The 25,676-nt window shown below is 39.9% G+C and overlaps 1 protein-coding gene across 3 annotated transcripts in view; it reads left to right on the top strand.

Annotated features, from left to right (window-relative positions):
• The window catches only part of GSTCD (glutathione S-transferase C-terminal domain containing), a 151,708-nt gene extending 136,672 nt beyond the window's left edge, over positions 1–15,036 (top strand). For 2 of the 3 annotated variants that reach the window (XM_070791117.1, XM_070791114.1), the window contains 4 exons: positions 1,469–1,602; positions 3,803–3,833; positions 8,217–8,286; positions 12,250–15,036. In XM_070791117.1, coding sequence (XP_070647218.1) covers positions 1,469–1,602; positions 3,803–3,833; positions 8,217–8,286; positions 12,250–12,386 — 372 coding nt within the window. In that variant the 3' untranslated portion in view covers positions 12,387–15,036. The remainder of the gene's footprint in view (positions 1–1,468; positions 1,603–3,802; positions 3,834–8,216; positions 8,287–12,249) is intronic. The other variant, XM_070791115.1, reaches the window with a different exon arrangement.
• Positions 15,037–25,676: the final 10,640 nt, after the last annotated feature.

Raw genomic sequence — 25,676 nt, 5'->3', positions numbered from 1 at the left:
CTCTTCTCTCTCCCTCCAGGAGAAGGTGCATCTATAATTTTTACTATGAGGTTTTCTCCAGCCACCCAATGCGAATAAGAACTAGCCTGAATTTCACCCTGCAAAACTGATTTTTAAAAAAAGTGGGCAGATGAAAAAATCCAGGTTCTTTTCGATCCATTAGTTGATGCTCCCTTCACTGGACAGCAGCCTGCCTGGGTGATACTCGCAAGTGAGGCGGGAACAGTGGTTGACAGCAACCACGGAGATAGTTGACCTCTGTGGATTTGAGGGAAGCCTGCAAGGAGGGGAGATTTCAGAAGCAGGGCTGAGAGCAGAGAGCCTGCTTTACTCTTCTCAATACAGCTTTGTCTTTGGTCTGCCAGTTCAAAAGGGGAATCTGACTTACACTACTTAATATCCAGGAATTTCCAGAAAACCTCCTTGTCTTCACCCTAAAAGCCCTTCAGCCCTCTCCCTACCCTGAAGTTGAAAGATTTGTGTCTAGAAAGGACAATTATAATCCAGTACAACTTGCCTCTGTTCAGAATGAGATCTGAGCATTTTTCTGACAAAATGCTTCATCTTTCAGGATCCCTACATCTGATTTCCTTTTGGAGTCCTAATCTTCCTTATTTAGCCTAATAATTTTCAAAATGGTCTACTTTAGATAATGGTACAGTATAGATATATTTAAGGCATTTATTCTAAAAACATTTTAAAATCATTTTATTTTTCTTTTCATGAATTATTCATGCACTAATCATGACTTCAGTCCACAATGTTTTTCCTTTTTAAATAAACTCTTTAAGAATATTTCACACAAATCATCATTCAGTGTTAAGAATTGTAATTCTATGAATATAAAAAGGAGCTCCATAAATATGATTTGATCAGTTTTATACAACACTGATAAGAATATATTCAGACGGCATTTGAAAAAGTATTTTCAAATACACTTCTGTTTAATGTTGCAACAGCATTGTGATGTGTCAGTATTATTAACCATAGTTTGTGGTGGAGGAAACTGAAGCCCAAAGGTTTTAAATTTCAATCAGCCCAAGATCACCGAGCCCTTTAGAGTTCTGAACTAGAAATTCTGATTTCCAAGTAGAGTTCTTGCCAGGATGCCACAGCTGAACTAAAGTTTCAATCAGTAAGAGCATTAGTTTAGACTTGCATACATATTGAATCTTCCATGTTTAACATGACATCAACTTTTCCATTGGATGAATCTTATGCTCCGTTATAAATGTTCCATTTGTAATCTTTCAACCTCTTGCTTAATTTTCTTAATTAATACAAATACCTAATTAGTCCTTTGGCATGTCTAAATGAGAACTATTTAAACTACTCTGAAATAACTTTCTGGTAACGGGAAACCTCTTCAGGAACAATCCTTACAGTTTTGTTGTTTTTTTTCTAATGGCACAAAGTAGCACTGTTAGTTAAAAAGAACGTAGTGCTGAGGTCTGGTCTTACTTTCCAGGTGGCGTTGCACGCGTGTGGAGTGGCGACAGACATGGTGATCGAACACTGCCTCAAAACACGGGCCTCCTTTGTCACGTGCCCTTGCTGTTACGGTTTCATTCAGAACACCTCCAAGGTCAATTTTCCCAAAAGGTGAAATCTTGTGTTCTGCCACAAGGTATCAATATGGGTGTTAATACACAAAACTCTTTTGATATAAAGTTGCAATGAGATCTCAGGCTCCAGCTCATTTCCTTTTTCCACAATGGCAAGCATTGTTTATAAGCTGCATAAGGAAGAGAGGCTCTCCTCCATGTCTGCCCCTCCATATCTACTCCTGGATCCAGCTCTTGCCAAAGTTTAGAACACATCTGTCGAGGAAGAGCAGATGTGACTGGCAGTCAGCACTCCTCTGTACTCGGAGAAAATCATCACCCATGAGAGGCAGTAGAGGGCAGTGGTCAAGTGCTGAAAGTTTTCTGTCCTGGTACTGATATTGGCTCCTCCTTCTTTTGTAAATTGTCCCACCTCAGGCAATTCACTTAAATTCACTCTTTTTGCCTACATTTCCTCATCTACAAAAGGAAGATTATAATAATATCTACCTCAGGGTTTTTATGAGAATTGAATGATATACACGTAAATCACTTAGAAGTGGCACAGAGTAAGTACTCAGTAAACACGAGCTGTTGCTAACTACAGCAATAGTTTAAATTCTTCCCGAGGCTAGTGATGATTAACCTGCAAGCTCAATGGCCATATTTACTGTCCTCCTTACCTCACACAGAAATGGGAGACATTTGCATTGTCATCACTTTAAGTCAACCTGCGCGCACGCTCAGTTACATCCGACTCTTTGTGACCCCATGGACTGTAGCCTGCGAGGCTCCCCTGTCCATGGAATTTTCCAGGCAAGATTACTGGAGCGGGTTGCCATTTCCTCCTCTAGGGAATTTTCCCCACCCAGGCATCAAACCCATGTCTCCTGCATTGTAGGCGGGTTCTTAACCACTGAGCCACCTGGAAAGCCCTGCACTCCCCCTAGTGGAGGGCCATTCTTGGTGTTTATGACATTTCATTTGATTTATGGTTATTGAGAATCCAGCTGATCATATTAGGCCTGTTAAATATCAGATCAGATCAGTCGCTCAGTCGTGTCCGACTCTTTGCGACCCCATGAATCGCAGCATGCCAGGCCTCCCTGTCCATCACCAACTCCCGGAGTTCACTCAAATTCATGTCCATCAAGTTGGTGATATTATCTAGCCATCTTATCCTCTGTCGTCCCCTTCTCCTCCTGCCCCCGATCCCTCCCAGCATCAGAGTCTTTTCCAGTGAGTCAACTCTTCACATGAGGTGGCCAAAGTACTGGAGTTTCAGCTTCAGCATCATTCCTTCCAAAGAAATCCCAAGGCTGATCTCCTTCAGAATGGACTGGTTGGATCTACTTGCAGTCCAGGGGACTCTCAAGAGTCTTCTCCAACACCACAGTTCAAAAGCATCAATTCTTTGGCACTCAGCTTTCTTCATAGTCCAACTCTCACATCCATACATGACCACAGGAAAAACCATAGCCTTGACTAGACGAACCTTTGTTGGCAAAGTAATGTCTCTGCTTTTGAACATGCTATCTAGGTCGGTCATAACTTTTCTTCCAAGGAGTAAGCGTCTTTTAATTTCATGGCTGCAGTCACCATCTGTAGTGATTTTGGAGCCCAGAAAAATAAAGTCTGATACTGTTTCCCCATCTATTTCCCATGAAGTGGTGGGACCGGATGCCATGATCTTCATTTTCTGAATGTTGGTATAGGATAATAAATATCCTGTTAAATATAGGATAGATTAAATATGTTCCTTTGAGTTGTTCAGTCTACAATCTCACTTAACTGATTTTAAAGTCTCAGTTTAGTGTCTGTCAACTTTTCCACTTCTCTGTGGACTTACTGACACTTGCCCCCTTTGTCATTAGGGGAACCACTTCCAGGCCCCACTGTCCCCTTGCCCTAATCACCCTAGGGCCAGGTACCAGACAACTTGGGACAGCCCCTATGCTGAATAACAATAAAACCTACATTTTTAACATGCCTGAATCTGTGTGCACCCATGCAAGGAAGAGAAAATAGTGATTGTGCTTCTCTATCTTTGAAAGAAATTCTTTAAAATGAATCACATACAGATAATGTGCTTTTGTCATTTTATGAAGATACTTCAAACTGGCATTGTTTTTAGTTCAGGATAGCATGATACCCTTCAGATAAAATACATATTTTTGTTTATAGTTTAATTTCTCCAAGACTATTTCCACTCTTTAATCTTTGGTATTTAAGTAATTCATTTTTCTTTTCTATTTCAGTGAACTATTCAAGAAAACATTATCATACAAGGTAACTTTTTTTTTATTTATTTTAATTGGAGGCTAATTACAGTATTGTGTATTTGCCATACATTCACATGACTCAGCCATGGGTGTACATGTGTTCCCCATCCTGATCCTCCCTCCCACCTCCCTCCCCAGCCCATCCCTCAGGGTCATCCCAGTGCACCAGCCCTGAGCACCCTGTCTCATGCATTGAACCTGGACTGGCAATCTATTTCACATATAATAATATATATGTTTCAATGCTATTCTCTCAAATCATCCCACCCTCGCCTTCTCCCACAGAGTCCAAAAGTCTGTTCTTTACATCTGTGTCCCTTTTGTTGTCTCGCATACAGGGTCATCATTACCATCTTCCTAAATTCCATATATATACATTAATATACTATATTGGTGTTTTTCTTTCTGACTTACTTCATTCTGTATAATAGGCTCCAGTTTCATCCACCTTATTAGAACTGATTCAAACGCATTCTTTTTAATAGCTGAGTAATATTCCATTGTGTATATGTACCACAGCTTTCTTATCCATTGGTCTGCTGATGGACATCTAGGTTGCTTCCATATCCTGGCTATTGTAAACAGTACTGCGATGAACATTGGGATACACGTGTCTCTTTCGATTCTGGTTTCCTCAGTGTGTCAGCCAAGCAGTGGGATTGCTGGGTCGTACACACTATCATACATGGGGTCGCAAAGAGTTGGGACACGACTGAGCGACTGAACTGAACTAAACTGAACACTATCATACAAGGAAACTTTTAAAAGATCTAGATGTTTTGCTCATATACTTTTTATCCCTTCTTTATATTTTCTCTCTCAAATTTCTGATGGAGTATATAATCTACTTACACTTGAATCACTCATGAGCATCTAACACAGATTTTTTTTTCTTTTTGGCCAGTCAAGATTAATCTTCAAGTAGCTGACAAGATTTGCAAAAAGTCTGAGAGTTGACCCTACTCACAGGCTAACAAGTTGGCCTGGCACAGTTTTCATGGATGCTAGCAGAAGATAGGAAACCCCTGAGTCAGAGGCAAAGGGCAGTATTGCTCAGAGCAGTAGGAGTAGCTGGACTGTCATCAGTTTCACAGTGACTCCCTGAGCCCCCGTTCCCACAGGGCGGCACAGAAAGGGCCAGGTGACACCTACATGTACAGTGAATTGCATTATAAGGAGGAAACCTGAGCTAGGAAACCCGAATGTTTTAAGATGTAATCTTTAAGTAAGCATGCCTCCCCTTTTCTGCAGAGGGAGAGAGGGGAATTTCCAAGTCTGTATAGTTTCCAGGACTGTTCACTTTGAAAGGATTATCTGGAACAGAGGCACATTTTTTCTGTAAAAGGTAGTAAATACTTTAGGCTTTGCTGGGCACTTGCAAATCTCCCACATATTCTACATCCTCCTTGTCATTGTTGTTACTGGTATACAACTCTTTGAAAGTGTAAAAACCCTTCTTAATTTGCAAGCCATACAAAAACAGTTCATAGACTGAGTTTGGCCAATGGGCCAGACATAGTTTGCCAATTCCTGGTCTGGAACAAAGACAGTGCCTCTTCTCATAAGATGTAAAGAAACACAAGAGACCCACAGAGAACTGTCTTCCAGCAAGAGTCAGAACATTGCACAGTTTTGAGTCACCAGTCTGAGCAAAACAGTTTGCAGCTTTCTGACCATCACTATGAACTAATTAATTGATCAGTGATGTTGATGTAATACAATCTAAGAAATGGTGATTTTGAGAGAAATATACAAATAATCCCATTAAAAGCTAATAAATTAGTCTGTATTCTTAGTTTGGTTAATTCCACTTCTTGCACAGACTCACTAAAAATATGCAATCTCAGTCTCATTTTATATACCAGCCCCTGCTTTCTAGGAATTTTACCTTCTTCCCCTTCCAACAGAGAAACTGTGAGATAAAGTAACCTAAAAATGCTCATTTCTTCCACCTTGGCCTCTTTCTTCCACCTTGGCCTCTATGTCTCCCTCACCTCTACTTTGCAACTCTTAAACACCCGTCTCTAGTTCTGTCTCCTGCCTGCCTTCACCTCTCCCCCTTCCCCAGCTCTCCCACCCCCACCCGTCCAAGTACGGAACTTGAGTGTTCACGCATTCATCCAGAACCAGAATTATTTCATCTTTGCTTACTGGGTTTAAAATCTTCATATTCTAGAGAACTATAGGTTTTTTGGGAAACATCAGGACCTCTTTTGGGAAACATCAGGACCTCAGGGACTTTATTTTCATAATATTTAAAACACCTCATCTTTTTTGCCAAAGGCCTTAAAATAAAAAATGAACTGAAAAATAAACAAAGAACAAACACTAGAGCCTTGCTTGAATCCCTCCTCTAGGATGCTAAGTGAAAAACCTAGGGTGCCACAGCCTCATTGTCTGGGAAAAGAAATCTAACATTTCTGGGGTCAGAAGGCACAGGGCACCCAGGCACTTCAGAGAACATAAAACTCCCTGGTACCCCAGTTCTGTTTATTTCCTCTTCCTCCCACACCCCAAATCTGCTTGGCCACCCCACCTGCCCTTTGAGTATCTTTTAAGTGTGAATGCACTATGAAGTTTTAAACCTCTTGCATGCTGCTGCAAGATGATATCTCAGTATTTCTTAACCATGGCAGGTGGGTGGCAGGCAGAACCAAATGGACTTAGTGCCCTATTATCTTGAGAGTCACTTTGGAAGTGTTTTTCTCCACAGTCCAATTTAACCAGCAAACCCTTACTGAGTACCTCCTATGTGCCTTCCCCTTTCAGAATTTTACTTCTACTGGGAAGAACACATACACAGGTAATTCCAATAAAATATGGTGAGGCTTATCAGGACAAGGGAAACGAACCTCATATGAGGTTCTGATTGTTGCAACATCATCTTTACTTAAAGTGAATCTTAATTTATAAACATGTGGACAAAGGGCAGGCTTTGCATTGACTTTTCTTCCAATTATAGAGTTATAAGCTTTTCTTCTTCCCCTTTGTTTATGCCAGTTCGCAGGACCTTAATAAAAGTTATTCATTTGAATCATTTTATTAGTATCGGGCTTCCCTCATGGTTCAGTTGGTAAAGAATCTGCCTGCAATGCAGGAGACCCGGGTTCAATTCCTGGGTCGGGAAGATCCCCTGTAGAAGGAAATGGCAACCCACTCCAGTATTCTTGCCTGGAAAATCCCATGGACAGAGAAGCCTGATGGGTTACACTCCATGGGGTCACAAGAGTCAGACACGACTTAGCGACTAAACCACCACCCATTACCACTAAATTTTATAGTGAGCATTAAAGTGTTTTTGTTTTTTAATGTGTAAAAGTTGAGACAAAAGTAACCCTTCAAAAAGAAACAGCATCTCACAAAAACGTATTTAATAAGTTAATCAGAATAACCCTTTAGGAAAAAATGAGTCCTCAAATTGAATGTCCAAAAACCCAAGGAGACAAATGATAGATCTGAGTGTAGTGAGTTTGCTAAACTGTCAGGTAAGATCATTTACACACTTGGAAACCACAGCTGCTCGGAATGAACAGTTGTCATGGGAACACTGCAGTTATCTTAGCTCCTAATCACTCACCTTTGTGTAGTTGCAGATTTAAGAGTGCAGGGCAGACCCTTCCCCTCTCTGTCCCTTTAAAGCCTTGTTCTTCAGTAAGGTAATCTTTCCTAAAATTGTGAAGCAGAAGCAATAATGTCCCTTCCGTTCTTTCCAGTCCCCTTTACAGTCTATGTACAGTGCATCTGCGTGCCTGAGTGGGTCGCCACGCCTTCCTCCAGGGGATCTATCCTCCTCCAGGGATCAAACCAGCATCTCATGTCTTCCGCGTTGGCAGGCGGGTTCTTTACCACTAGTGCCGCCTGGGAGGTGCTAAGCACATCTATGTGCATCTAAATAGATGCACTTCCTGCAGCCTCTGGAGTGAGTGAGAGGAGGGTGAGCCAGCCTCCTTTCCTCTGAAGGGACTGACTGGACAGAAGGGTACAGCACTGTGCCGGGACGTGGGAGAACTGCAGAGGCCACAGCCATGATCTTCTCGAGTACTTCCTTTCCTTCTTGTAGTGGAGGAAAAGCCACTTAGAATGTCTTCCTGGAGTGACTTTTAGGTCTTTGAGTTTAACACACTATAACCACAAATTGTAACCATATTTTGGCTAAAAGCAGCAGGTTAAAGAGCCCTGAGGACCTTCCATGCATCTGTTCTTAAGAACTACATCTGAAGACCACTCTACTTAAAGGGAGAAAAATTATTGAGTGCTGTTTTCTGAAAATGCGATCTGTGCAGCACTTTATTTAATTAAGCGATGTAGAGTTCCAGAAAAATAAGTGAATTTTTTTTTAACTTTAAAGAAGATTTTTTTAAAAGCCACATTCTATTGCTTTTTCTTTCAGGAACACATGATTCTATGCAGATTTGCAGACCAGACAGCTGTCCAGCTTCCACCCCAGCGAAGGCTCATAGGTATGGGTTTTCCCAGAGCAGCTGTTGCATAGATTATGTCCACGATGCCTAGGAATGAATGAACCAACGCTATACGGGAAAGTGGGAAGCCACTGCATGGTCCATTTATCAGTGAGACACTCAAGTTGTTTTTCCCAGAAAAAAAATCCATCTTGAAAAGAGCTCTAACTATAAGAATATTTTATCCCATTTTTTGTTAACATTAATACTTCCAAATGTATTTTCAGTGTTCATATGTTGAGTAGATTTATGTTAAATATTTTTCTTACTGTTACAAACAAACTGAAGAATCTCTCAAAAGCCATAGAAGAAAATACTAAAGATGGAAAAATCAACTATGCATACCAAAATTGATGTATTACAAAATGTATAAACAAGGATGATAATGTTTTCTTTCACAGAAAATATATACTCGTATAATATTAATCATAGACCAATTTATTTGACATTTATAATATTAAACATTACCTAACTTGGAAGAAAAATAGTATTTCAAGTTTAAGTAATGAATTTATCCAAGACTTTGCTTTAGAAAGAGAAATCATGTTTAGAAAGATAATAGCAGCTAACAGGAGAAGGTAATGGCACCCCAGTCCAGTCCTCTTGCCTGGAAAATCCCATGGATGGAGGAGCCTTGTAGGCTGCAGTCCATGGGGTCGCTAGGAGTCGGACACGACTGAAGATGCAGCAGCAGCAGCAGCTAATAGCTATTGCACATTTTAGCTTAGCTAAATGTCCTCCACCCACTATCTCAGTAAATTCTTATAAAAATACATGTGGAATATGTGCTGTTTTTTCACATTTTACAGGTAGGAGAATGGGGCAAAATCTTGCCCAGGACTGGTAGATGGTGAAGCCACACTGTAAACCCAATTTATTTGATTCTAGACATAAAGCTCCATTTCTGCAGTGACCATCAGTGACAGAGTGACATTACTGGAAGGTTAGGTTCCAAAATTAGGGCTTAACATGATCGAATGGAGTCAAAACTAATCTTAAAAATGATTCAAAAGGCCGCCCATTGAAGACTGTCATGATGGAGCAGAAAACGGATTGCTGATTCTTTGGCCCAGCGCTGGGTGTAGTAATTAGCTTGCATTCAGAGACCACATTGTACGTGAAATAGTTATCTGTAAACTCTAAAGTCCAAGTCAGCATAGCTGTATCATCATGGTTGGAGAGGCATTTGAGACCTGAGCCTGAAGGGACAAGAGATTTCATTCTTTGTCTCACACTCTAGGGCGTGAACATACAGAAGAAGCTTGTAATCTCCCTCTTTGATTATTTTTCCTTCTTCCTCTTTTTCCCATCCTCACATTTTGAGTAGCTGAATGCATATTTAAATGCAGTCAAATATATGTATATATATATCTGCTAAGTCACTTCAGTTGTGTCCGACTCTGTGCGACCCCATAGACGGCAGCCCACCAGGCTCCCCCACCCCTGGGACTCTCCAGGCAAGAACACTGGAGTGGGTTGCCATTTCCTTCTGCAATGCATGAAAGTGAAAAGTGAAAAGTGAAAGTGAAGTCGCTCAGTCGTGTCCTACTCTTGGCGACCCCATGGACTGCAGCCTACCAGGCTTTTCCATCCATGGGATTTTCCAGGCCAGAGTACTGGAGTGGGGTGCCATTGCCCTCTCCATATATATATATATATATATACACACACACACACACATATATATATGTGTATATATATAGAGAGAGAGATACCATTTATACATATATATCAAGTTACATTTGCTACAACTCCACTAGACTCAATGAAAGAATAATTGGTGTGGTGGGTGGGGGTGTACCTGTTGATGTTTTAGGCATCAAATGAGAAGGGAGTGGCTGGAAGGGAAATTGCTAGAGTTGAGGAAGAGCCTTTGGCAAGATTGCTGGCATGAAGGCAGGGAAAGTCAGGTTCAAAGTCACTGACTCCATCAATTCTACATCTCTTCTTGGCACAAGCCATAGTTTTGTTCCGTAAACATTTGAGGAAGCTCCCCAGACCCTAAAAGGTAGACTACCAACATCTGAATTTCAGTTGTGAAGACACTTCTTCAACATGTAAAAACAAGAGACTCTTCCATGTAATGCAAAAGGAAAAATTATCCAGACTGGGATCAAAGCCAAGGGTAAATGAGCTGCAGTGTAAACCTAGGGTGGGTACTGAAGGAATGCAGAGCATCCCTTTCTGACAGAGAATGTTTCATTTTAAATTGAAGGGTAGGTGGGGTGGAGGGGGACACATTTACAGATGTCTTAAAGGAGGAACAATATTTTAAGGAAAAAAAAGAATTGACAGCCATGCAGCTGTTGATGAAGGGGCCATTTAGCCTAAATGGAATTCTAGACATCTCTTTTTATAACATTTCCATCACAGTCCATCCTTTATGGCATGGGGCCTTTTAAGAGAAATATACAAAATATTTTGAATCTTTCGTTGTCAGTTTCTTAGCTACTGATTTTGTTGCAGGAAGGGGGACCCCTTCCAGGGCCCGAAACTGGGCTCTTGTCTAGCACTCAGAAATGAATTGTCCGAGGAGACACATGTGCTGACAAAGCAAGAGATCCTATTGGGAAACAGCACCCGGGTGGAGAGCAGCAGGGTAAAGGAACCCAGGAGAACTGCTCTGCCACGTGGCTCGCAGTCTCTGGTTTTTTGGTGATGGGATTAGTTTCCGGGTTGTCTTTGGCCAATCATTCTAATTCAGAGTCTTTCCTGGTGGCGCACGCATCACTCAGCCAAGATGGATGCTAGCAAGAGGGATTCTGGGAAGTGGATGGACACACGCGGTGTCTGCTTTCGACCTTTCCCGAACTTTTCCGGGTGGTGGTGGCTTATTAGTTCCGTATTCCTTACCAGGATCTCCCGTCATAAAACAACTCATGCAAATGGTTACTATGGTGCCTGGCCAGGGCGGGCGGTTTCAATCAGTGTGCTTCCCCTAACAATTTCACCTTCCTCTGTTTTTCTGGGCGGATTTATGTCTTCCACAGAAGAACTTTTCTATTTCAGTTATGCCTTCACTTCTAAGGCTGTTTTAGCTTAGCAATTTCTACGGTCATTCAAACAAATCATTTTAAAATGATGCATAGGCCTTATTATAATTGTTGAGGAAAAAATGGAGTGAAGTTCTGCATAGTCAATAACCTTTTTTTCCAAGATAATGAAAAGTTTATATATTGAATTTAAAGAAATGGAAAGTGTAAAAGCAAACCTTAGCTTTGAATGTATTCAACCTCAAATCAGTCCGTTGTTTTTTTTTTTCCCCTAGCTACTTTGAAATAGAAGTTTGCATTTGCCAAAGGACACAAAATAACTGCTTTACTTGCCAGTCAGGTTTCCTTTTTTGTTTTCCAAGATTAGAAAGAAAATTGAATACCACTGTTTCATAGGGGTCTGGGCACTCCATTAAATTAAGATAATATTACACTCAGCATTACACATCCACCTGAAATAATCAACACACAATTGAGAATTTTCTCAAATATATTCTATTTCTCATTTCTTCATTGTATCCTGAAAACTCCAACTGCAAAATATAATATGTCTTTGAAGTGTCCCTTTGTCTGGATGTTATTTTGGACATTCTTAAAGACAGATTTTTCTTTTTCTACAATATGGCAGATAATGTCTTTTCATAGAGGGTGAAGAGAAAAGGTCTTAACATGGATTTTTACCAAAGTGGGGAATTTGTAGTTTTTTTATTTGAGATTTATTTATAAATACATCTTAAAAGATTAATGTTGTTTAAATTACTAGCAGCAATATATCTGTGAAATTGTCTTATATTTGTTATTGTCTTCTCTCCATACTGATCAAGAATTAAATTGAAAGAGACCAAACAGGATGTGGGGGCAAACATCATTGTACATAATAGATTTTGTCATTGTGTAGAGCCCCTTAAACAGACTGACTCTGCACTGTTAGCTGAAGGGCATCTCATGATACCATTTTTACATATTTCAGGAAAACAGTGCATGTGCCTGGTGGACCTGGATCGAGCAAGAGCTGCAGAAGAACATGGCTTCTCTGTTCAAGTGATATCCATGGAGCCAGAGAGCTGCTCTCCCAAAAATAACATGATCGTGGGAGTCCCCATTTAGAGCAAGATATTCACATTTGATGTTTTGCCATCCCTCTCCGTGATAAAAGCCCGGTGGCATTCAGGAGAGTCTTAGCATAACTAGGAAACAGCAGTAGCCATCTTGATCCTATTGTGCTCAGGAAAGAACCCAGCAGGAAAGTCTTAGAAGAGGGCTGCCTGCGAAGCATCACAAATGCTCTTGTAATGTGTGATTAAAGGACTGCTGATTTTCATAGTGAGAATCCTCTGAAGTCTCAGCTGCTGGCAGAGTGATACTCAGGAGAGGAGGTTCCATCACTGGAATAACAATTTCCTTCTCATCTCACAGCTTTTCTGATCTTGCCAGTGTGGTATTCAGTGCAAAATAGTGTACTCACACTCTTATAATCATTTAGAGATTCAAATGGAGACCAAAACTTGACTCGGTGGGTTTTTTTGTTTTTTATATTTTTAGCAATTGTACTTTTTAAATAATTTTTTTCAAAAACCCAGGCAGATAGTTACAGTATGCTTGTATTTTTAAGCTGGGGTGAGTTGGACTTCTATATCATTTCATGTACTCCTTTTAAATATACTTCTCATAAATTACCAAACGAGATCATTGCTGGTTCAAACAATTTACATGAAGATATTATAAAATAATTTTGGTAAATTTCCCATTACAAGAACATGTAATTGGGACTTAAATTCTAACTAATTAGTCAGTACATTGATTTATTAATTCAAGTCAATAAATAATTATTGCAGATCCATTAATTTCAAGATGCTGGCCTAGGTTCTTCTAAGGATATAAAGATGAGTTGCAGGAGACACAGTGCCTTGCCTGTAGAAGTAAATCATGATTCAAAAGAAAGGTTCATGAATGAAGTTCTTTATATCGTAATGTAATGGTGGTCCCAGGATTTGTTTTTCAGATACCAATCATTTTTTATTAATTTTTTTTGGGGGGGTAAAACTTACTGAGTATAACTTGGAGGTAGAAGTAATAGAGTACAGAGGCTTATTTGAGTAATTCTCCCCACTCAAATTGTTCTTATTCCACCAGCCAGAGTTTTTAAAACCAGCTGCCATGTCCTTTCTCACATGCTGCTGATTATTTTTTTTACATGTCCTGAGTATTCCACTTGAGATAAAATTTATTTCATCGATTTTGATGTTTTCAACCCCTGTCCCCTATATGACACATATCATGATAAGAAAGGGCTTTAATAAATAACTATTTCATTACTGTGGATTAAACACAGGAATAATTTATCACAGGGACAGGGGTTTGAACTCTTGCTTTCCAGGCTAAAATTAAATAAAAGAAGCAACCATCAGCCCTAAGTATCTTAGTCATTTGCACCTGTAAACATACCATGCTCTTTTATCCTAGAATGTCTTTTTTTAAATTGAGGTATAATTACAGACAATAAAATAACAGATTTTAAGTATTTTTACTTAAGTATAGTTAATACAGTTTGTGCAACCACCACCAGAAATAAGATATAATGGATTTCTATCAGCCCAAAAATTCTCTCATCTGCTTTCTGTCCGATTTCCCCCACCCCAAAGGCAACCACTCTCTGATTTCTATCATCCTACATTTGTTTTGCCTATGTTTGTCCTTCATGTAAATGAAATCATTTAGTATACTGTCTTTTGTGTCTGGCTTCTTTTGCTCAACATGGTATTTTTTGAGAAATATCCACTTTGTTGTTTGTATCAATGCTTTCTTTTTATTCCTAAGTGTTATTTCATTGTATAAATGTATCAGAATGTGTTTATGCATTCTCCTATTTGTATTTATATGGATTGTTTTCACTTTGAGGATGTTATGAATAAGGTCTATGAATATGCTTCTACAAGCCTTTATGTAGACATATATTTTCCTCTCTCTTGGATAAATACCCCATAGTAGAATGGCTGGGTTGCTGAGGAAGTGAATGTCAATTGCCAAACAATTTTCCAAAGTGGTTGTACCATTTTAAATATGTTCCCACCAGCAATGTATAAAGGCTCTAGTTCTCCACATCCTCACCAACTTTTGATGTTGTCAGTTTTTTAAATTTTTACCACTCTGCTGCTGCTGCTGCTAAGTCGCTTCAGTCGTGTCCAACTCTGTGCGACCCCATAGACGGCAGCCCACCAGGCTCCCCCGTCCCTGGGATTCTCCAGGCAAGAACACTGGAGTGGGTTGCCATTTCCTTCTCCAATGCATGAAAGTAAAAAAGTGAAAGTGAAGTCTCTCTGTCGTGTCCGACTCTTAGCGACCCCATGGACTGCAGCCTACCAGGCTCCTCCGTCCATGGGAATTTCCAGGCAAGAGTACTGGAGTGGGGTGCCATTGCTTTCTCTGCTCTAGTGGATGTGAAATGATATCTCATTGTGGTTTTAATTTTCATTTCTCTGATAACTGGCATGTGAAGTATCATTTCTAAAGAGTCTCCTCAAATCTTTTGCTCATTTTTTAAACAGGTAATTTGGGGTTTTTTAATTATCATGTATTCTGAATTTGAGTCTTTTTGTCATATATTGAGACTATTTTTCCCAGTCTGTGGCTTACTTACTCATTTTCATAATGAATGTTTCAATTTTTAATAAGCCTAATTTATCTGTATTTTCCTTTTATAGTTAATATTTTCTGTGTCCTCTCTAATAAATCTTTACTTATCCTAAGATTATAAAAATTATTCCTGTGTTTTCTTATAGAAACTTTATGGTTCTAGCTTTTTATATTTAGGTCTGTGATTCATCTCAAATCAATATTCACTTACACAGGTAGGCTTTGAGGAACATACAGTTGTTTCAGTGGCATTTGTTTAAAAACCTTTCCTTATTGACTTTACTTGACACTTCAGTTGAAAATCAGCTGATGTATATGTATGCATCTGTTTCTAAATTCTCTAGTCTGTTCCATTAATCTGTTCGATTACTGGAGCTTTATAGTAAGTCTTGACATTAGATAGCTTGTCTTCCAATTTTTTTTACTTTCCAGATTATTTTGTCTGTTCTAAATCCATTGTTTTTCCATATAAATTTTTAATTGGCTTATCAGTTTATTTTAAAAGCAAAAGGCCTGCTGAGATTTTTGGTGTTGCCTAGAATCTTTAGATCAATTTAGGGAAAATGAACATATTAACAATACTGAATCTTACAATCCATGAATATAACGTGCCTTTCCATGCATTTTGATCTTCTTTAATAACTCCCAGCAGTATTTTGTAATTTTCAGTGTAGATGCTTTGTTTATTACTATTTGATATCAATAGTTTTGATGCTGTCACCTTGAGGTTTTCCAGCTGGGATGGCTGAGGCCAGTCCTAGACATGGGTATTAACAATTGCCCTTGGATCATGATTTTTCTGTGTAAATTCTTGCCAGGATTTCTTCTCAGCCAGAGCAAATAAAAAGAGTTGGATGCAGGCAACAGGAAGGCTGTTGCAGTGACAGCAATCTGAGTAAGTGACCTGGTCTCACCCCTACCTCCGTCCATCAAAAATAATGCTACTCCTCACTAATTTATCTCCTGCCATGGTGGTAATATTAGAAGCCAGAGCTTAATGTTTATTGACTTTTGAGCCTGGCCCAGAGAAGCAGGGATATAATTATTAATGACTAAACAACCTTATCTTATTTAAGGAGACAAATTTCAGTTCTATTAGAAAACAGTATTTTCAGTCCATGCATGCAAAATGAAATGCATGTGATGATAATTATTTCACCTCCTTCTCAAGATTTTGGCTTCAAGTGCTGCCTACTCCATGGTTCCAGAAATTTGGCATTAATAGAACTTCCATATAGTGACACCTGTTTTCCTGTTGATTTTCACAATTAGAGATACAGTCCTGTGGAAGTAATGAAATCGTAATAAAACATACATTTTTTTAGGTACAATTTTAAAAAAAAGTAGTTTTTGAATAGATTTTTGAAATTATACCAGAAATACATGTGTGTTGGGCAGAAACTAAAAGATGTGGTAAACAAAAAGAGGAAACACTTTAAGGTAACTGTTAATCCTGTATTATATTCCTTCCTAGACTTTGTTCTGCACACACACACACACAGATTTATTTAACACAATAAACTGTGGAAAATTCTTCAAGAGATGGGAATATCAGACCACCTGACCTGCCTCTTGAGAAATCTATATGGCAGGTCAGGAAGCAACAGTTAGAACTGAACATGGAACAACAGACTGGTTCCAAATAGGAAAAGGAGTACGTCAAAGCTGTATATTGTCACCCTGCTTATTTAACTTATATGCAGAGTACATCATGAGAAACGCTGGACTGGTAGAAGCACAAGCTGGAATCAAGATTGCCGGGAGAAATATCAATAACCTCAGATATGCAGATGACACCACCCTTATAGCAGAAAGTGAAGAGGAACTCAAAAGCCTCTTGATGAAAGTGAAAGTGGAGAGTGAAAGAGTTGGCTTAAAGCTCAACATTCAGAAAACTAAGATCATGACATCTGGTCCCATCACTTCATGGGAAATAGATGGGGAAACAGTGGAAACAGTGTCAGACTTCATTTTTGGGGGCTCCAAAATCACTACAGATGGTGACTGCACCATGAAATTAAAAGACGCTTACTCCTTGGAAGGAAAGTTGTGACCAACCTAGATAGCATATTGAAAAGCAGAGACATTATTTGCCAACAAAAGTCCGTCTAGTCAAGGCTATGGTTTTTCCAGTGGTCGTGTATGGATGTGAGAGTTGGACTGTGAAGAAAGCTGAGTGCCGAAGAATTGATGCTTTTGAACTGTGGTGTTGGAGAAGACTCTTGAGAGTCCCTTGGACTGCAAGGAGATCCAACCAGTCCATTCTGAAGGAGATCAGCCTTGGGATTTCTTTGGAAGGAATGATGCTGAAGCTGAAACTCCAGTACTTTGGCCACCTCATGCGAAGAGTTGACTCATTGGAAAAGACTCTGATGCTGGGAGGGATTGGGGGCAGGAGGAGAAGGGGACGACAGAGGATGAGATGGCTAGATAATATCACCAACTTGATGGACATGAGTTTGAGTGAACTCCGGGAGTTGGTGATGGACAGGGAGGCCTGGCATGCTGTGATTCATGGGGTCGCAAAGAGTCAGACACGACTGAGGGACTGAACTGAACTGAACTGAATACTGTATTTTGGAGAAGAAAATGGCAACCCACTCCAGCATTCTTTCCTGGGAAATCCCATGGACAGAGGAGCTAGGTGAGCTATCTCTTCATGGGGTCACAAAAGAATCAGACACAGCTTAGCAACTAAAAAACAACAATACTGTATTTGCTAGGTACTATTCTAAGCCCTTTACAAATACCTTAGTCTCTTTTTAAAGTCATTCAATCCTCATAATGACCCTCAAAGGTAGCCACCATTAGTAATCCCATCTTACAGAACTAAGACCAATGTTTCATAGTAAGAACAGACCTAGGTTTGAATTTAACCAGTAATTGGCAGAGATACTATTCAAATTCAGGCTCCTCAACAATCCTCTTAGGATTGGCTGAAACAACCTATGGTAACTAAATCCTTGTACCTTTTGAAGTTCTACACAAGAAAGATGTATTTTTTGCTTATACTACATATCCATCCAAGTTAGCACTGACTACACTATCATGCCTGACCAAGCAGCCTCTACCAGGAACATGGCTAGTCTGGTGGCAAAGAAGAAAAGACATGGCCCACTATCAGCCCCCTACTAAAGATTCTGCTCAAGTCTCTTGTACTTCCCTTCCCTCAGTTTGTTGACTAATGCAAATTACATAGCCCCTCCTGAGTTTAAGGTGGGGAGATACATATATAAACCCTTTGGGGTGGAGGTTGCAGGTAATTTCAAACAATAATGTACCGTCAGCAATGTATTTGAAGGAGAAAGAGAAGAAAAGGAAAAGAAGGAAGGAAGGAAGAAGTAAACAAAGAAAAGGCCATTGCATCTTCCAGTTGAGAAAGTGTCTAAATCTGGTTGCAGCAAATTCGGGCTGCAACCCGAATTACTCTTTGTTGTGGTGTGTGGGCTTCTCGTTGCAGTAGCTGTCCTGTTGCAGAGCTTGGACTCTAGGCACAAGGGCTTCAGTAGTTGCAGCCCATGGGCTCAGTACTTGTAGTATTCAGGCTTAGTTGCTCCATGGCCTGTGGTATCTTCGGGGACCAGGGATTAAACCTGTATCCCCTGCATTGACAGGTGGATTCTCAACACTGGACGACCAGGGAAGTCCCTGGACTTTTCATACTTACTTTCAGAAAGGAATTTTCCAGAAAGAAACACTCAAAGGAGTTGTTTTTATTGTTGCCAGAGGTTGGAGAAATTTCTATTAAAAGGAGTTTCAGATTTGCAAATTCTGCCTCCTTTGTTAAAGTGCTTGATCTATATAATGCCAGGTATTCCTTCAGTAAGGTATGAGTTTACACACCTAGGAATGTAAGATTATATCCCTGTACCCTTAACTGGGGCTTCCCTTGTGGCTCAGTGGTAAAGAACCCACCTTCCAAGCAGGTTCAGTCTCTGGTTTGGAGAAGTTCCCCTAGAGAAGGAAATGGCAACCTGCTCCCATATTTCTGCCTGGTAAGTCCCATGGACTGAGGAGCTTGGCAGGCTACGGTCCATGGGGTCACAAACAGTCAGACACAACTTAGCCATTAAACCACCACCACCACCCTTAACCAACATAGGTGTTATCAGAATTTTGTTTTAATCTTGGCCAATTTGATGGTCAAAATCCTATTTTCTTTTGATATTCATTCTTGACATTATTCACATAATTGCATACTCTTCATATGTTTACTGGCCATTTAAATTCTGCCTATTCATCAACTTATTCATTTAATCAACACATATGTTGACCTCTTGCATTAAGACCAAGTACTGTGTACATATTTCTGGCTCATTTTTTATCTAGTACCTTCATCTTTTACATAAAGATTAGTAAAGATTTATTCTTTGTATATATTTATATATGTATTTATTTATGAGGTTTTTTTAATTTAAATTTATTTGTTTTAATTGGAGGCTAATTACTTTACAATATTGTATTGGTTTTTCCATACATCAACATGAATCTGCCACAGGTGTACACGTGTTTCCCATCCTGAACCCCCTCCCTCCTCCCTCCCTGTACCATCCCTCTGGGTCATCCCAGTGCACCAGCCCCAAGCATCCTGTATCCTGCATGGAACCTGGACTGGCCATTCGTTTCTTATATGATATTATACATGTTTCAATGCCATTCTCCCAAATCATCCCACCCTCTCCCTCTCCCACAGAGTCCAAAAGACTGTTCTATACATCTGTGTCTCTTTTGCTGTCTCACATACAGGGTTATTGATACCATCTTTCTAAATTCCATATATATGTGTTAGTATATAGTATGAGTTTTATTTTTTAATTTTTATTGGAGTATAATTGATTAACAGTACAACAGACTGGTTCCAAATAGGAAAAGGAGTATGTCAAGGCTGTATATTGTCACCCTGCTTATTTAACTTATATGCAGAGTACATCATGAGAAATGCTGGACTGGAAGAAGCACAAGCTGGAATCAAGATTGCTGGGAGAAATATCAGTAACCTCAGATATGCAGATGACACCACCCTTATGGCAGAAAGTGAAGACAAGCTAAAGAGCCTCTTGATGAAAGTGAAAGTGGAGAGTAAAAAAGTTGGCTTAAAGCTCAACATTCAGAAAATGAAGATCATGGCATCTGGTCCCATCACTTCCTGGGAAATAGATGGGGAAACAGTGGAAACAGTGTCAGGCTTTATTTTTGGGGGCTCCAAAATCACTGCAGATGTAATTGCAGCCATGAAATTAAAAGACACTTACTCCTTGGAAGGAAAGTTATGACCAACCTAGATAATATATTAAAAAGCAGAGACATTACTTTGCCAACAAAGGTCTGTCTAGTCAAGGCTATGGTTTTTCCTGTGGTCATGTATGGATGTGAGAGTTGGACTGTAAAGAAGGCTGAGCGCCGAAGAATTGATGCTTTTGAACTGTGGTGTTGGAGAAGACTCTTGAGAGTCCCTTGGACTGCAAGGGGATCCAACCAGTCCATTCTAAAGGAGATCAGTCCTGGGTGTTCTTTGGAAGGACTGATGCTGAAGCTGAAACTCCAGTACTTTGGCCACTTCATGTGAAGAGTTGACTCATTGGAAAAGACTCTGATGCTGGGAGGGATTGGGGGCAGGAGGAGAAGGGGACGAGAGCGGATGAGATGGCTGGATGGCATCACTGACTCGGTGGACATGAGTTTGAGTGAACTCTGGGAGTTGGTGATGGACAGGGAGGCCTGGCGTGCTGCAATTCATGGGGTCGCAAAGAGTCGGAAACGACTGAGCGACTGAACTGAACTGAACTGAACTGAAAGGTTTATTTATGGATTAAGGACTTTTGTTAATTACATTGCAGTTTAAGTTGGCCTTTCCAGAGGAAGGTGTTGTGTCTGTTTTTGTTTAGTTATAAATTTTAAAATACACATTTGTTCATATATTGTCACTCTTGTGATTTCTGCTTAGAAAGATTTTTCACACACAGTGATTAAAAAAAAATACCTATATTTTTGATGTTCTAATTCTTAGTTTTTACATTTAAACTTTTACTCAGCAAGAATTTCTTTTGTGGGGGTAGTTTGAGGTAGAAATTCAATATTTCTTTTCATGTTATTAGTTACATTTCCCCATACTATTATAAAAATCTAACTTTTTCCATTTATTCCAGATGCCTTTAGAATATTAAGTATGTGTTAGGCTTTCTTCATTTTTATTCTTTCCATTTGAATTCTAGTACCAACCAGAATCACACTCGGTTTGACATCTAGCAAGGTAAGTTTTATCTTTGGTAGTAATTTAAAGGGTTTGTGACCTGAGACAGATAATGTGTGAACCTCTCCTGAAATTGCACCCCATGTTTCAAATGGACATGTGTTTTCCTAGTCTTTATTAGACTCTTAATTGGATTCTCTAAAGAATCCATGACCCCAAATAACATTATCACTGATCGAAAGGAAGAAAAAATGTAACAGAACTCAATGTTCTACCAGAAAGAATTAGCCAAATACTAAAATCTTTCTTCAGTATTTACGATAAAAGAATCATTATTTGCTTTTCCTGACTTCTTTTTCATAGCTCTCTCAAGAAACCAGGTTTTGTTCATTTGTGTTTGTTTGTTTGCTTTTAGATCTAGTTAATCTGACCTAAACAACAACAGTTTATAATTAAGCAAGAAAACAAAATTCAGCAGCAAACAGAGGAGAATATTTACTGGATGACTAATCTACAGTGTCCTGAACATTTCTATAATGTGAGTCAGATACTGTGTTAGCTGCTGTCACTTTCTAGAAGGAGGCTCTCTGCCCAGCTAATCCACAGTGGCCTCTCCTGGTTACTCGCTTTCTCCATGGAATACGTTTGTGTATGTTTATCATGTGTCTCTCCGTAGAATTTAAGCTCCAAGCAGTCTGTTTTATCCACCATTACACTTTCAGTACTTAGTCCAATGTCAGGCACATAGTAGGAACTCAGTAAATGTTCACAGAATGAATAATATATTTTAATACCTTCCACGTGGCGTAAAAATACATATAAGGTTTTCCTTTACCATCTGTAGACATATCCAGGCATCAGGCCTGCGGACTTTTCTTATTGTTTGGGCTTAATGTTGTTTTTATTTTGTTTTTTTTTCTTAAAACTCATTTAGCAAATCCAGTTCTAAAGAAGAGTAAGCAGTGACTGTTACTGCCTATGTCATCTGAATAGTTTTTATGCAGAAGTTACTGGTAAATTATTTTCCCTGCCTAAGGAGGAAAGGAAAAAGTGAATATGCTTAAGCTAAAGTGAGAAGAGAAAGTGTGTTAGTTGCTCAGTCATGTCTGATTCTTTGTGATCTTGCTCCTCTGTCCATGGAATTCTCCAGGCAAGAATGCTGGACCCAGGTTTCCTGCATTGCAGGCAGATTCTTTACCATCTGAGCCACCAGGGAAGCCCCTCAGAAAGGTTTCCCTGAACCGGAATCGAACCCAGGCCACGGCAGTGAGAGCACTGAATCCTAACCACTAGACCACCAGGGAGTGAGAAGAGAAGGTTCTCATAAATGTCAGTGGATGTTGACCATTATAAACCTGTCCCAGCCTAGAGCAAGATTCACACGAGGTGATGAGTAAATAGATGTTAAATCAGTGTTACTGAATGACCATTAAAAAAATAAAACCAGGGACCATGCAGTCTGTAGGAAGATAGTATTTCTGTGTCACCAGGGCTGCTTCAATGAGAAAAGAGATGCTTACTTTTCACATGTCTGATGACTGGGCTCAAATCACAGATCAGTTCTCACCATCTGCCTGCATTTCAGTCAGAAGAGAAGAATATGCACAGCCTGGGAGTCCCACAGACTATTTTCCTTGTATGACGGCTCCTCCTTTGCATAAAATATAGCTTGCTCAATTATCTGAGAATAACAGATAGCCCAGTATAAGTTTGGAAAGCAGCACATACTTTATTGAGAACAGCAAAGTTCTCAGAATTAGGGAAAGTAAGCCAACTAGGGGCTTCCCTGGTGGCTTGCTGCTAAGTCACTTCAGTCGTGTCCGACTCTGTGCGACCCCATAGACGGCAGCCCACCAGGCTCCCCCATCCCTGGGATTCTCCAGGCAAGAACACTGGAGTGGGTTGCCATTTCCTTCTCCAATGCATGAAAGTGAAAAGTAAAAGTGAAGTCGCTCAGTCGTGTCTGACCCTTAGAATGGACTGCAGCCTACCAGGCTCCTCCATCCATGGGATTTTCCAGGCAAGAGTACTGGAGTGGGGTGCCGTTGCCTTCTCCATCCCTGGTGGCTTAGATGATAAATAATCCACCTGCAAAGTGGTTGACCCAGTTCAATCCCTGGGTCAGGAAGATACCCTGGAGAAGGGAATGGCAACCCACTCCAGTATTCTTGCCTGGAAAATTCTGAGGACAGAGGAACCTGGTGGGCTATACTCCATGACATCACAGTGTCAGACACGACTGAGCGAGTAACTCACACAAAAGCTAGCTAGAACTTCTTGGATAGGCAAAGAAATCCAGTATGGGGTAAAAATTTACCATAGATAGTTAAAACCATGGTTTATATACATAACCAACTAGATGTTGATTATATATAATAGTAACAAAGGTGACTTCTATATAACCAAATTTACTTTCACTGCAAATTTTAAATAATCATCTGACTTCTTTGTTTCAAACCTACTATTTATCCTTCATAAATCATCCCACAGTTTGCTTTGAATTTAATGAGACTAAAAATACATAAGTACATGCCTGGGTAAATGGTGTCTGTCCTTCCCTTATTATATTTTGAGTTTAGAGCTTCCACAATGTAGGGATGACAATGATACTCCTTGAGTAGATTTTTAACTGAGTACCTGGAGACATGTTTGCTGCTGAATGAGAGCAGTTACTTTGGAAAAGCATGTGTGTGTCTGTATTTGGGGAAGTGAAAGAAGGTCATGGGGAGAGATAAAACAATGTATATAAATTAGTGCAATTCAATTTTCCCCTCAGTCTCAACAAAAGAGAGCATCTTCACATTATACCTAGAATTCATGACTAGAAACAGTTGACGTAGCCAAACATGACTTTCAACACCTTTAGTAAATTTAACACCGACGTTTCCTGACAGACTAAAAGTCAGTCTGATTTTTGAAGACATCCAAAGCAAGACATTTTAGCTCCTTTCTCAGTAAATCTTTATTATATTTTCCATATCTCACTTCACAGAAATTCTATTTTGGCCAAATTTCTTGGTACTACATTTAAAAGGCATCTCAGGTGTTTATGTCAGTGGAAAGGAACATCAGCTATGAACTAACTTTCGTTGCTTTAAATTTGGATATATCTCTAAAGTATTACTTTTAACATGTTTATCATTGTTTGTACAGTATTGTTAGAATCATCAGACTAAAGATTCCTAATTTTACCCTTTGAGTCCTAAGTCTTTCATTATTTCTAAGGCTCGCTTCCAAACCTAGCCCAATTTCCACCTCCTCCTTGGCCATAAATGTTGGATGCTTTACAGAAACAATCTGAACAGAATCATTAATGCTAATTACTCTCTTAATTACACACAGCTTTCTTAGTCTTGATGTCTGGCAGAAAGAAGCCCTGCCTTATTCTCCCTCAAAATAATCTGGCTCTTCCTGCCCTTTTGCTCTTTCCCATCTAAAATTTAACATTGATTTGTCAAGTTCCATGAAAAAGCCTTTATTGGACTTAGTGATTGCGTGCAGAAGAATTAACATCTTAACAATGTCCAGTCTTATTTCTGAGCATAGTGTATATGAACAAGGTACGTGCATGCATGCTGCATCGTTTCAGTCGTGCCCGACTGTTTGCGACCCCATGGATGCCAGGCTCCTCTGACCATGGGATTCTCCAGGCAAGAATACTGGAGTGGGTTGCCGTGCCCTCCTCCAGGGGATCTTCCCAACTCAGGGATCAAACCAAGTCTCCTGGGTATCCTGCATTGGCAGGTGGATTCTTTACCATTAGTGCCACCTCAATTCAGTTCAGTCACTTGGTCATAACTCTTTGCAACCCTGTGGACTGCAGCACACCAGGCCTCCCTGTCCATCACCAACTCCCGGAGCCTATTCAAACTCATGTCCATCGCATCAGTGATGCCATCCAACCATCTCATCGTCTGTCATCCCCTTCTCCCGCCTTCAATCTTTCCCAGCATCAGGGTCGTTTCCAATGAGTTGGTTCTTCACATCAGGTGGCCAAAGTATTGGAGTTTCAGCTTCAGCATCAGTCCTTCCAATGAATATTCAGGACTGATTTCTTAAGGATTGGTTGGATCTCCTTGCAGTCCAAGGGACTCTCAAGAGTCTTCAACACCACAGTTCCAAAGCATCAATTCTTTGATACTCAGCTTTCTTTATAGTCCAACTCTCACATCCATACATGACTACTGGAAAAACTATAGCTTTGACTAGATGGACCTTTGTCAGCAAAGTAATATCTCTGCTTTTTAATATCTAGGTTGGTCATAACTTTCCTTCCAAGGAGTAAGCATCTTTTAATTTCATGGCTGCAGTCACCATCTACAGTGATTTTGGAGCCCCCCAAAATAAAGTCTCTCACTCTTTCCATTGTTTCCCCTTCTGTTTGCCATGAAGTGATGGGACTGGATGCCATGATCTTAGTTGTCTGAATGTTGAGTTTTAAGCCAACCTTTTCACTCTCCTCTTTCACTTTCATCAAGAGGCTCTTTAGTTCCTCTTCACTTTCTGCCATAAGGGTGGTGTCATCTGCATATCTGAGGTTATTGATATTTTTCCCAGCAATCTTGATTCCAGCT

The sequence above is a fragment of the Bos indicus genome, chromosome 6 (assembly GCF_029378745.1).
Source record: "Bos indicus isolate NIAB-ARS_2022 breed Sahiwal x Tharparkar chromosome 6, NIAB-ARS_B.indTharparkar_mat_pri_1.0, whole genome shotgun sequence".
NCBI lineage: Eukaryota > Metazoa > Chordata > Mammalia > Artiodactyla > Bovidae > Bos > Bos indicus.
This window is presented reverse-complemented; position numbering and strand designations above follow the sequence as displayed.